The sequence below is a fragment of the Giraffa tippelskirchi genome, chromosome 11 (genome assembly GCF_054371585.1).
Source record: "Giraffa tippelskirchi isolate mGirTip1 chromosome 11, T2T-mGirTip1v1.2.pri, whole genome shotgun sequence".
NCBI classification, from domain to species: domain Eukaryota; kingdom Metazoa; phylum Chordata; class Mammalia; order Artiodactyla; family Giraffidae; genus Giraffa; species Giraffa tippelskirchi.
The window spans coordinates 93,191,448-93,205,381 of record NC_137285.1 but is presented as its reverse complement, the minus strand read 5'-3'; the positions used below and the strand labels follow the sequence as shown (position 1 = coordinate 93,205,381).

Genomic DNA, 13,934 nt, shown 5'->3' with positions numbered 1-13,934 from the left:
TATCTTAAAATTTTTGTTTTTAGATTTGCTTGCTTCTGGTACTGTGACCACTTCAACAAAGCAGTCTATGTTCCTACCTTCCCAGAGTCCTTGGTTTTTGTCACACTACTTTGTTTTGTGTCCTGATAGAGAAGTTTCTTTATATATTTGCAATGATCTTCTTTTGGTCCATACATTTAGATTACTTTCTGGAAACCCTACTGTAGATTTTGTTTCTATCAAAAGGGAGATTTTGTGTTCACTGAATGACCTCTATTTCAGTTACTCTGTAGATGAGAACATTTTGATATTCTTTACGTCAAGGTTGAGATAGTTCATAGTATAAAATCTAAATAAGGTCTATGAATTTCCCCAATCTGCAAGCAACTTCAGTGTCTCCTTTGATTGAGAAAATTACCTTGCTTTCCTAGCTTCCTTCCCTGTAGTTTTCAGTGAATTGCCATGAATAAATTCCATTAATTTTCCATGTCATAGAATCATTTTCTGGGGCCTTACATTATGGTATACACCACCATCTTCCAATCTGTTAGTCTCCTGAAGATCCAAAATAAAAATGAAAGCAGAATGATGCCAGAAAGGGAGAAGAGTAATTTAAAAATCAGGTTTCTTCTTCTGTAAAATCTTATGTAGATAATTATGAGCCAGATGAACTTATGGAAGCAAGCTGGAGAGTTTTCCCTAGTGACAATGTACTCCTTCTTATGGCTTATCTCCCTACAGGTAATAACGTACTGATTGGTGACATCTTGGTTCTTCTTGGAGCTTCCCTCTATGCCGTTTCTAACGTGTGTGAAGAATACATCGTGAAGAAGCTGAGCAGACAGGAGTTTTTAGGGATGGTGGGCTTGTTTGGAACAATTATCAGTGGCATACAGCTGTAAGATTCTAAACGTATCCTTAAAAACAAAATCAGCAAATATGTCATAGAGGATTAGTTTCCAGCTACTAACATTCATTGTTTATTTGGCCTAAATTCATATTTGAAATCAGCAACTTGCTAAACATCTATTAGAAGTTTGTTGAAATGTCAATAATTATGCCTCATTTTTTTTTACAAGTTTGATGCTTAAGATTCCTGCTTATAGTATCGTTAGACATTATATTACCAGTGAAGACCTTCTTTTTCAGTTATTCCTGGAAAATATTAACTTCTTATTCATGTCATGTCTCCCTCCTGTAGCTGACTACCACTAAACAGTGCTTCTAAGGGTGTCAAACATGTGTTTATGGACTCCTTTGAGTTTTATTCTTTGTTGTTTTAATTAAAGATAGTTTTTTTTTTTTAATATTCTAACAAAACCAAAAGTCAACATAATTTATCACCTTAAAAGCTGAAGCACTTAAAATGAAGTACTTAAAGCTTAAAGCAACTTACTTGTTTATAAAACAGTGAAAATTTAAATAAAGATCTCTCTGTGACCTCTTGTTTTAATCACAGATTGATTGTGGAATATAAGGATATTGCCAGCATTCACTGGGACTGGAAAATTGGTATGTATATATATATATATATAATAATTATTTTTAGTCTTTCCACTGACACACACCAAGAAATAAATATTTTAATAGTACTATTTAGGCATTTTTATACAAAATTAGAGTAATTTAGTATACAGAAAACTATAGCGGTTTATGTCCAGTTTTCGCTGACAACTTGTAAATGAACCACTGTAAAAGTTAATCCTTAATCTTTACCTTCAAGAATAACCTTTCTTTACTAGGAATTCTGAATAAGACTGACCTTTGGTCACAGTAGATTTCAACTAGATCTGTATTTCGTGTCCTCAGACTTCTTATAAAGATTGCCTGCTTGATATAATTAGTGAAGTATTAACTTAAATAATCTGATGGTGTGTAGTCACTACCGCCTTGCATTGCTTCGCTCACCTGATAGTCTTAAGCATCTTCACAGATAAACAACTGAAGAAAGTAGTAGTGGGACAGTCAGGAAAGATTTGAACCTTATGGATGGAAAAAAGTAGTGCACGAGCGTCATTGAATTGAAATTCATTTACCATGCTTGGATGATTTCATTCAAGTAAATAACTTAGATTTCCTGTGTGTGTCCTGTGTGTGTGTTGAGTGAAGTTGTAGGCGTGGTTGTGAAGCAGAGATACTAAGTAGTCAGCACCCACATGACTAGCTCTCTTATGGGATGAACAAAAGATAAGACCCTAACAACTGTCTTTGATGCCCTAAAAATACTTTATTCTGAATTCAACCACACAAATCATGTCCAACCATGATGCCTTTTATCATTGGCGTCTCTCTGGGCAGGTGTGGATAGCATGGAGTGAAAAGAGCTGTTAACTTACACCATAAGCAACGTTCTCTGGCCTTGATCATCTAACTCTGTTGGGTTTTTTAAGTTCTTCATCTACATCAAATGAGAACTTTGTGCGTCTCATTTGTAATGCTTACTGTTAATGAGGGACTTTGCGGACAGTATGTTAAAGGATCAGGGAATTTTACGTCAGGCAAGCTTTATCCTTTATCTTTTGATTTCTTCCTTTAACATCAGATATCCCATTTTTTCCCCCACAGCCCTGCTGTTTGTAGCCTTTGCCCTCTGTATGTTTTGCCTGTACAGCTTCATGCCACTGGTGATAAAAGTCACCAGTGCTACTTCTGTCAACCTGGGCATCCTGACAGCTGACCTCTACAGTCTTTTCTTTGGACTCTTTCTGTTTGGCTATAAGGTGAGCAAATAGATCTTGTTCAAATAAGAACACTTCTTTGGTGTAAAATAAGTAGTGGGTTTCTTTAAAATTTTAGATCCCCAAATAAAACCTTCTCACCTCCTTAGCAAAAATTTCTTACTGCCTTAGAAATCTATCTTTCCATAGTATAAAGCTTGTTGACCTGTCTGCTATTACAATCATTTGAACAAATAGAATGTCAGCTGTTGCTTGATAATGTTACTTTTAGCTGGGTATAGCAACTGTATTTCTTTATCCTTATTAAGTTTTAGATCTGGGTGGAAATAGCTGACACTATTCCCAGGAATTGACCATGAACTCCAAGTGCCTAGTTCAGTGTGTTCCCAGAAATTTCTGCTTAAGAAGCATAAACCATTTTTGCTTTTCAAGATTATGTCATAGGAACTAGCTGTTATCTTTGCAAAAAACCTGCTGGTTATGGTATTCACGAACTAAGCCTGGAGAAGTATTTATAGCTCTTCGGTGGCATCATTAAAAAGTGACAGATGTCAGAGTGAATGAGAATAGTGATCTTGATAGGCTTAGGTTTTTTCCTGTGATAACAATCATTAAGGGGTACAAAGCAAGCCATTCAAGTGTGTTAGCCGTTCCATGCAGCTGTTAACTGCATTTCACATGGCCACCACTAGAGGACCATGGTAATTTTATTCTGCAGTTCAAGGCCAGGTGATGGCTACCAGAGAAAGCTTGAAAGCTCTGAAGCATAACTTGTGGCCCAGCTCACCTGTGCTTTTTTTTAAAACTAAACCTATTGAGATAGCATTAGTAGTTTAACATTTACTTTTCCCTCATAAGTAAAATAATGTCCAAGGAGGAAGTAAGCTTAAAGAAATAAAAGCTTCAAAGTGAAAATACACTTGTCGCTACCTGTTATAAGCTCCCTAAATGAAGATATTTGCTCTTTAATTGCTATTAACTTTAATGAGAAAAAGCCTTTTTGTGTGTCATTTTTTTGACCATATGATTTACACTGTGTTGTTTTCAAAATGGAACATGCAAATGATAAATTCCTTTGCAGTTCTTTTGCTTTGTGTTTCTTTGTCCCTGCATGTCTAGCAGCTCACTTTTAACTTGTATCAGATTTTATTCTTTTTGGTCAAAGGCTATTTCAAGACCTGTAAAGGAAAGAGGAGGTCTGCTGTGATCTTCAGAGTAAATTACAGAGATTGGAAATCATGCAGAACATAAAGAAGATACCTAGGATTTTAAAAGAAAATTTTAAGTAAAGAATCATAGCTCAATATATCACCAATTTTAAAAAGTGTAGCATCTAAGATAACTTGGGCTCTGATATTTTGAAACAGTTGAAAAAGTTGTTAACAATTTCTACCTTCATTGGTGTCAGACTCCACCCCCCTGGATTGATCTTTAGTAAATACTCACCAAACAGAGTAACCACAGAAACTTCCTGTATAGATCCAGACACAAAGGGTAGAATTAAACAAAAGTAAGAGCCTTTAATTCAGGAGACTTATTATCTCACTCCCTCAGAGTCTCTCTCTTCTAATAAAGGTGCCTCCATTTAATCACCTAGTGGCTCAGATGGTAAAGAATCTGCCTGCAATGCGGGAGACCTGGGTTCGATCCCTGGATCAGGAAGATCCTCTAGAGAAGGGAATGGCTACCCACTCCAGTATTCTTGCCTAGAGAATTCCATGGACAGAGGAGCCTGGTGGGCTACAGTCCATGGGGTTGCAAAGAGTCAGACACGACTGGGCAACTAATACTTCTTAAGAGGAACAAGACCTTTTTTCTTATAAATATTTAAAACCTTCAAATCAAGCAGAACATGTTTTGAATAAGTTACTTAGATTGCCTCACAGTTAAAAACGAACATTCTATGGGAGAGCACAATTGACTTTTATGATACCGACTTCAAAAGTTTAGGGTACTCTTAATAGCTTTTAATTCCCCCTTAATCTTCTCTGAATCACTTCCCCCAATTCCCAAGAGAAAACATTTATTCATTACTAGCTATGTGCTGGGTGCTGTGCTGAGACTGGATCCAAGAATGAAACCTATGGAGGAAATTAGTTTGGCTCCTTCTCTGCTTGAAATTATCACTGGCTTTGCATCATCACTGAATCCATTGGAGGCCTTCCAGCTTTGGGGAGGGCTCTGGCTATTCCAGGGTTCTAAAAGTTTAAGGTCAAGAAGTAATTGAGCATCTATGAAACATTAACATGTTGAAACCAATGGTGACCTGTAGAAGCCCACAGCTGGAGGTGACCAGCAATCTGTGTAATACTCATTTCAAAACCTATTTTGCTTCTCCTTCTACCCTTGGGAATGTGTCTCACTTTTTCTTCTCCTTCATTTTATTTCTCTTTTCCTTCTCTAACCCATTCTGTTTTCTTATTGTTTCATGCCGTTGTTATATGTTGTGTCTAGGGTCTAAATCGGGGTCTTTCCTTTTAGTCTCTCCACTAAGTAAGTGGGACTAGTTGTGAGGTGGGGTGTAGCTGGATTATTGCAGAGAAAGGCAAGAGTCCATTTCCTAGAGATCTAAGATTTTTTACCCAGTTGACTGATGTGCTGGGTGGTGTTGGCAGAGATCACACATTCACCAGTACACATACTTGGGGCCATTTTGATCCTTAGTATCTCCTTGGACAACTTTCAGATAAAAAGGTTATGAGAAGGTAACTCTCCAAGCTCAGCGGACAGAAGGCAGCAGCAAAGACGTGTATGTGAGAGGGCACAATCCATAGCCTCTCCTCTCCTCCTAGTTTTCAGGACTCTACATCCTATCCTTCACCGTCATCATGGTAGGGTTCGTCCTGTACTGCTCCACCCCGACGCGCACGGCAGAGCCGGCTGAAAGCAGTGTACCGCCAGCCTCCAGCATTGGAATCGACAACCTGGGGCTGAAGCTCGAGGAGAACCTGCAGGAGACCCACTCTGCAGTCTTGTAGCTGGAGAAGAAGGCGTACACGTCCACCTGAGGCTTCCTGGGAAGCTGGTAGCTGTCACCTGGATAAAGCAGAGCCCACTGCTTTGGGACGCTTGAAAAGTTATCAGAGTGAACACTCTGTAGCATTGTGTTTGATCCAGTTGGATTTTAAAAGGAATATGAAAATCACGTATCAAAAGTGGAAATGCCAAAGTAGAGCAGAAGCCGAGGCTAGGATTGTGTTTCTGTATGTTTCGGGCCCGATACCTGTTAGTGTCAGGGAGACAGGGTATGGGGAGCACCCTGGGGTGTTAGAAGCACAGGTGGGAAAGCAGGATCAGGCAGATCCTTGGGTGGGAGCCAGACTCAGGCTGCCCAGGCTGGGCTGGGTAGGAGGAGGAGGGGCAGCCCAGGGTGGCTTGGGAGTAGGTGTTCTCATTGGGAGGCCTCTGAGTTTTGTCTTGCTGAGCCAATTATTGTCCACAAGCCTTGTGGCCGTTTAGGAAAGGGAAAATGGGTGGGGCAGCGCTTGAGAAATCCTGAGATGCAACTGTGCCTACCATAGAAGCCGTCAAGTGGAGTACAGTAAACCTAGGAACCTTCTCCCAATTGTTACTATGCTACTTCTTAGCAAATAATGTGCCATGAGATTGTTATGATACCTCTTCAATACAGAGTGTTAATATGCAGCATCATTATGATATCAACTGCCAGTATACCACTTTGTAAAAACTCTGTATGTGAACTTTTGGGGGTGAAAAATATAATAATGAAACTGAGGGTAAATTTGTTTTATTAAAAGATTTTGATTTCATGGAAATATATTTATTGTGTGGTTTCTTTGATTACCTAATTCCCCTTGTGGATTTTAAATGACAATATATTCAAGATTTCCTCATATACAACTTGTTAGAATCATGTCTCAAGGTGGGGCAACCTTATCTATTTGGGGCTATGTCAGAATGCAGGGGAAATCAGAGCAAGCTCCCAAATTATTTGCTGAGATAAACATTTAAAACTTTTGAACTACCTTGATGAATTTTTTAAGAAAACATTTTTAAGTGAAATAATCTTTCATTTCCTGTAGCCAGTTAAAACTGATGTTTGGTTTTCACTCTTTACCATTAGCAACTGTCAGTGAGTGGAAATGGAGAACGCAATGGCACCCCACTCCAGTACTCTTGCCTGGAAAATCCCATGGACGGAGGAGCCTGGTAGGCTGCAGTCCATGGGGTCACTAAGTTGGACACGACTGAGCGACTTCACTTTCACTTTTCACTTTCATGCATTGGAGAAGGAAATGGCAACCCACTCCAGTGTTCTTGCCTGGAGAATCCCAGGGACAGCGGAGCCTTGTGGGCTGCCGTCTATGGGGTCGCACAGAGTTGGACACGACTGAAGCGACTTAGCACCAGAAGCAGCAGCAGCAGTGAGTGGAAAAAGGTTATGTTAAAATGTTTGACTCTTTGGAGAAGACTTCCAGTTTGATTAATACACTGATTATTTCTTAAAATACCTTGATTAACAATAAACCTGTATCTATAGGAATAGTCGTGAAATAGCCCCAATGGCTCAAGCGGTAAAGAATCCACATGCTACACAGGAGATTAAGGAGACTTGGGTTCCATCCCTGGGTTGGGAAGATCCCCTGGAGTAGGAAATGGCAACCCACTCCAGTATTCTTACCTGGAAAACCCCATGGATGGAGGAGCGTGGCAGGCTACAGACCATAGGGTCGCAAACAGCTGGACACGACTGAGCACGTAAGCAGACAGACAGGCAGAGAATCTCAGGCGACAGTATCCCACATGTCTTCTGAGTCTGAGCTCAAATGAATCTGAGCTACTATAAAGCCTTTTTTAGGCTGTCTAGGCTGTGTCTCCCCCTGCTTCACATTCCAAGGGGCCTTGCTTATTCACATCTTCCTTATAACACTTATTGAATACAAGTGCTTGTCATTTACTTGTCCCTTTTCACAGGTTGAGCTCTTCCATGTCAACAGCTTTTTATCCTCTTTCTAGTCCTTTGATCACTTCTTGAGTGAAGTGAGATTAATGAACTTTGTCTTTGGTCCCAGTTCAGAACATTTAAGGAGAGTCTGATCTAAAGTAAGGCCTTTTATGCAGATACATGTCTGTTGTTCAGTTGCTAAGTTGCGTCCAACTCTTTGTGTGACCCCGTGGACTGCAGCACACCAGGCTTCCCAGTCCTTCCATATCTCCTGAAGTTTGCTCAAACTCATGTCCACTGAGTCGGTGATACCACCCAACCATCTCATTCGAGGTTGACATCTTCTTCTCCTGCCCTCAATCTTTCCCATCTTTTCTAAAGAGTCAGTTCTTCACATCAGGTGGCCAAAGTATTGGAGCTTCAGCTTCAGCATCAGTCTTTCTAATGAGTATTCAGAGTTGATTTCCTTTAGGATTGACTGGTTTGATCTCCTTGCAGTCCAAGGGACAGGAATCTTTTCCAGCATCATAATTCGAAAGCATCAGTTCTTTGGCACTTAGCCTTCTTTATGGTCCAACTCTCACATCCGTACACAATTACTGGAAAACCACAGCTTTGACTATATGGACCTTTGTCAGCAAAGTGGTATCTCTGTATTTTAATGCGCTGTCTACATTTGTCATAGCTTTTCTTCCAAGGAGCAAGCGTCTTTTAATTTCATGACTGCAGTCACCATCCATAGTGATTTTGGAGCCCAAGAAAATAAAATCTGCCACTGTTTTCACTTTTTCCCCATCTATTCGCCATGAAGTGATGGGTCTGGATGACATGATCTTAGTTTTTTGAGTATTGAGTTTTAAGCCAGCTTTTTCACTCTCCTCTTTCACCCTTATCAAGAGGCTCTTGATGTCTGTAGGGAGTAAATTATCCTACACTGCTCTTTTTTTTACCTATTGCCCTTAATCCTGGTGTTCCTCCTTGCTTGCTTCCTTCGGAAAGGGGCAGAGGAGTTCCAGTCTAGGCATCTCAAATTAAAATTCAGATTTCACGGTTCCAAAGAAGCAATGCTATGAATGACATTCAGAAACTAAATAATAATACTGTAAGGCTGTGCATATAAGCAGGGGCTTCTCCGGTGGCTCAGCAGTAAAGAATCGCCTGCAGTACAGGAGCCTCAGGAGACACAGGTTCGATCCCTAGGTTGGGAAGATCCCCTGGAGGAGGGCATGGCAACCCACTCCAGTATTCTGGAGAATTCCATGGACAGAGGAGTCTGGCGGTCTACAGTCCATGGGGTCGCAAAGAGTCGGACACGATTGAAGCGACTTCACACACACACAAGACTGTGCATCCTGGTTTAAGTAAGTTGTGAAGACTGTCAGTTTAACTAGCCTACAAAATGCCACTTTCATGGAAGATGTGTTTTCAAATATCTGGCTTACACACAAGCTTTTAAAACACAACACATTCTTAAGTTGAGAACTTTCTATAAATTCTTTCTCAGTCTATTAAAGCAATATTGATTTTCCTATATTTTTTTGTAGATATTCATGTCATTAAAAAAAATCCTGCTGGATACTATAATAGAGTTTCTAGATCTTTCCCTAATGTTGTATAGAGGTAATAAATTGTGCGATTGGACTGTGGTAACACTGTCAGAAGAGAGTGCTTTGCTGATACCATTTCCATTATTTGCCTTTTGAATCTAAGTTCTCTTTTTTGGATGTGCTGGCTCAGTCACTTCAGTCATGTCTAACTCTTTGCAACCCAATGGACTGTAGCCCGCCAGGCTCCTCTGTCTGTGGGATTCTCCAGGCAAGAATACTGGAGTGGGTTGCCATGACCTCCAGGGGATCTTCCCAACCCAGGTTTCAAACCCGGGTCTCCTGCTCTCCTGCAGGCAGATTCTTTACCCACTGAGCCACATGGGAAGCCCCTTTTGTGGATGAGCACTTAACATTTCTTACCTTTCTGATATAAGTGTTAGAATGTAGTATCAGTATTTCCAACAGGTGGCGCTTTAACAATTAGAAAAAAGACCTGTGACATTAAACAATCTTTTGTAGCGCCATCATCATGTTCTGTTAAAGTGTTTTAAAAGAGAGGATCTTGATGACTGTCCTCAGCAAGGATTGCCATTGATTAACAGTTGAAGAATGCACATCTCAGAAAAGTTGAAATATCCTTTATGAGTCACATAGTTTGGTGGCTAAAGTGAAAGAATCTAAGATTCCTTTCAGTTTCACTGAAATTCCTACTACTTGCAACAGTGAATTCTGAGGGGGCTGTGTGTGGTCCCTGTGGAACTGCTGAGCCAGTGAATGTGAATGCACCTCAAATGGGAGGACCAGGAAGATTTTCCTCTAAAATCTAGCTTGATGGTACAGTTTTCTATGTGGCTCTGGAGCTGCCCTTTTAAGAAGCTGTCAACATGCATTTCTGTGAGGTCTTCTGTATGCTTAGTCACGATTCTTTTTTCTGTCATTATTATGGTGATGTACCATTTTCATCCATATTTAGTCACTTAGTATCTGGACACATCTTCAGCCCTCAAAAGAGACCGATAAATCAGAGAAATTCAGCAGATAGCCACTTAGCTTATTAAAAGGCAAGAGATTTATGAGGAAATTGGGTAATGCTAAACATGCAGTTCTTCAATAGTATTTTTATAAAGAGTGTTTTGAAAAATCTGGCAATATATATGTGGTATATCAGAGGAATAAAGCCTCTTTAGGATAGAAAAATTTTACCTGTAGAATCTTTTGTCCCAAAGTTTCTTCATGCACTTTATTCTTGGTTTAAATGTTGCCCTTTTTTAGCAATTTTAAAGTGCAGACACTTTAGAAAAGAAAATTGGGAAGAGAAATGATACCAATAAAAAACATAGGCCATTTGAATAATTATTCATTCCAACTACCATAACAAGCATGCAGATGTTACCCCTATAATCATCATTCAATCAGCTATTGTCCACAGCTTGCCCAGTGAGGAGGCCGGACTCTACACACCAAGTGAGATGTAGAGGATTTGCAGTGCTAGTAATAGGATCCTGGAGTCCCACTTTCCATGACCTCAGAAGTTGCTTTCTTTCTGTTGTTGATGGTGCTTTTCCATTTTTGCCTGAGTGTTTCACATTCTTGCAGATTCATATTCTGACTTTGGCCTTGTGGACTTTATCCCCACCTTGGTCTTGATGCTGCTGCTGCTGCTGCTGCTAAGTCGCTTCAGTCGTGTCCGACTCTGTGCAACCCCATAGACGGCAGCCCACCATGCTCCCCCGCCCCCGGGATTCTCCAGGCAAGAACACTGGACTGGGTTGCCATTTCCTTCTCCAATGCATGAAAGTGAAAAGTGAAAGTGAAGTCGCTCAGTCGTGTCTGACTCTTCACGACTCCATGGACTGCAGACTACCAGGCTCCTCTGTCCATGGGATTTTTCCGGGCAAGAGTACTGGAGTGGGCTGCCATTGCCTTCTTGATGAAAGCCTGCTAATTCAGTGCATCTGCCTGCAGTGCAGTAGACCGGGGTTTGATCCCTGGGTCAGGAAAATACCCTGGAGAAGGGCATGGCAAACCACTCCAGTATTCTTGCCTGGAGAATTCCATGGACAGAGGATCCTGGCAGGCTACAGTCCATAGGGTTGCCAAGAGTCGGACCTGACTGAACAACTAACACTTTCATTTTCACACACAATTCACAGTCCAGTGCATGCACCTTTACGTGAAGGCGCAGACACACACACCACTGTCACCACCATCATCACCGTCACCAACTCCTAGGTATTCCCCTGCCCCCTCGTCTCCCCATCCTACCCCCATCTTATTAATATTTTTTCAGAAATTGCAGTTGTTGATAAGATTGATTGCAGCAGTGTAAGGAAGTATACCCTTACCCCTGACACATATCTAGAGGCATTCCTGTAAAAGTTCATTTTCTTAGTCCAGTTGTCGGATTAAGTGTACGGACATACCTCATTTAACTGTGTTTTGCATAACACGTGGACAGCTCCCTGTGAGCTCTGGTATGGTGGTAAACAACATACAGTCCAGAAGTGTGATTATGGGATAGGACCTTCCAATCTTAGAGTTCTCCTACAAGGTTAGAGGTGTCCTGCCAAGCAATAAGGAAATATCGGTCTGCTGTTTGTGAGAGGAGAACTTGACACTTCAAAGAGCAACCTCCTTCAAGGACTCATTATTGATTTAATGAAAACATAGGCATAAATATAATATAACATAATTGATGCTGATTATATTATATAATATAATATATATAATATCATATAATATATGCCTATAATATAATATAGGCATAAATTTTTTTTAATTATAATTTTAAATAAGTAAAAATCCTAAGGATCAGTATATGGATATATGGCCTCCCAAAGATGTCTAAGTCCTGATCCTTGGAGCCGGAGAATATGTGACCTTACATAGTAAAGGAAACTTTGTGTATGTGATTGAGTTAAGGATCTTGAGATGGAGAGAATATTTTGGGTAATTGGGTGGGTCCAGGTAATCACAGGGTCCTTATAAGTGAAAGGAGGCAGGAGAGTCAGAGAAGGAGATGTGGCAATGAAAGCAGAATCAGATCGGTGCACTATGAAAAAGGCTTGACTAGCCATGGCTGACTTTTAAGATAGCAGGGATGCCATGAAACAAGGAAGGTGGGTAGCCTCTAGAAAGTGGAAAAGACCAAGAAAACTAGAGACTCCACAAAGGAACACAGCCCTGCCCATATCTTAATTTTAGTTCAGTGAGGACCATTTCCAGAACCATATAACAGTAAACTTGTGTTGTTTTAAGTCAGTAAGTTTGAGGTAGTTTGTTACACAGCAATAGAAAACCAGTTAGTATATTAGCATACACTTTCTTCCAGGGGTCAAGTGGAATAGGCGTACAAGGGGGCTGAGTGTCAGACATCCTGGATTCTATTCTTATCAACCAGCTGAGTAACCATTGACAATTATTCTGTTCAGGTCTCTGAGCTCTGATCCTCTTCTGTAAAATAGGGATGATGGCAGCTCGTCTTTAAATTATTTATTTGAAATAAGTGTTGATCACTACCCTGAGTGGAGAGAGACATCAGACTGAGGGAAATGTCTGGGCTTTGGAGTTAGTCAGACCTGTGTTCATATCCTAGCTCTTTTATTTACTGGCTTAAATCTTGGGCAAGTTATTTCACATCTTTGAGCCTTTTCTTCAATTGCGAAATGAGAAGGATAATCATGCCTATTATCTCAGGGGATTGTTAAACTGGTCAACACAGCTTAAGCTCTTAGAACAAGTCCTGGCATATAGCAAGTGCTCAGGACTTTGTCGTGTTTCATTATCTCTGAGACCTAAGGTAGAGTTATATAAAGATGGGCTTTTGTTTACTTACAATGTGGTTGTACTCTAAGAAATATATACTTCATAGATTCCCATGAAGATTACACAATGGTGCCTGACATTTAGTAAGCATTTAAAACAAAACAAAACCAAACCTGATGCCTGACACTTAGTAAGCATTAAAAAAACAAACAAAAAAAAAAACCTCCCTTTTGGATAACGTGGGGGAATTCCTTAGAAATTTGGAAGGGGATTGTGCAGTGGTTCAGTATTCAGGTTTTGGAGAAACACTTGGATTTGAATCTCATATATTCTTTGTGACTTTGGGTAAGTTACTTAATTTCTCTGAGCCTCAGCATTCTTGCCTCAGTAGTTTCATCTTCAAGATTAAGATTTAGAATGCTAAGGACTCAGCATGGTGCCTAACACATAGTAAATACTTACTAAAAGGTAGAAGACATTATCTGATTTTAGAGGTGTACTTTAAGATCAAAAGCATGCCCTGTATGTAGCTAATGTTCAATAAATTTCTGCTGAATTTATTTAACTCTAGAAAATAATCTTTTTTGGGTGGATTTCCATCCTGTGGGCTTATTTGGTCTTTTTTCTTTTTTTAAAGGAGACTATTTCTTTTATTTACTTGGCTGAATCAGGACTTAGTTGCAGCATGCGGGATCTTTGTGGAGTGTGGGCTCTTTGGTGCAGCACGTGGGCTCTGGAGAGTGTGGGCTCAGTAGCCCTGTAGCATGTGGGATCTTAGTTTGCTGACCAGGGATCAAGCCTTGAGTCCTTGCATTGGAAGGTGGATTCTTAATCACTGGACTGCCATGGAAGTCCCCTCATTTGGTCTTTTAAAATAAGTTTTCCTTTTATTAACACAAATGATTCATTACTGTTATGAAAACTGATAAAGTAAAGATAAGAATAAGGGAATCACAAAAAATTGCCCTACATCCTACCAACTAGAGATATCATCAATAATTTGAAGAATATTTTTCTAAATTTTTATGTATATGGATATATGATTAAAGTTTGCACACA

The 13,934-nt window shown here is 40.1% G+C and overlaps 1 protein-coding gene across 1 annotated transcript in view; it reads left to right on the top strand.

The window, feature by feature from the left end:
* Window positions 1–6,437, top strand: part of SLC35F2 (solute carrier family 35 member F2) — a 63,232-nt gene extending 56,795 nt beyond the window's left edge. The window contains exons 5-8 of the mRNA XM_081545342.1: window positions 721–877; window positions 1,439–1,491; window positions 2,545–2,699; window positions 5,450–6,437. Coding sequence (XP_081401468.1) covers window positions 721–877; window positions 1,439–1,491; window positions 2,545–2,699; window positions 5,450–5,635 — 551 coding nt within the window. The 3' untranslated portion in view covers window positions 5,636–6,437. The remainder of the gene's footprint in view (window positions 1–720; window positions 878–1,438; window positions 1,492–2,544; window positions 2,700–5,449) is intronic.
* The last annotated feature ends 7,497 nt before the right edge of the window (window positions 6,438–13,934 follow it).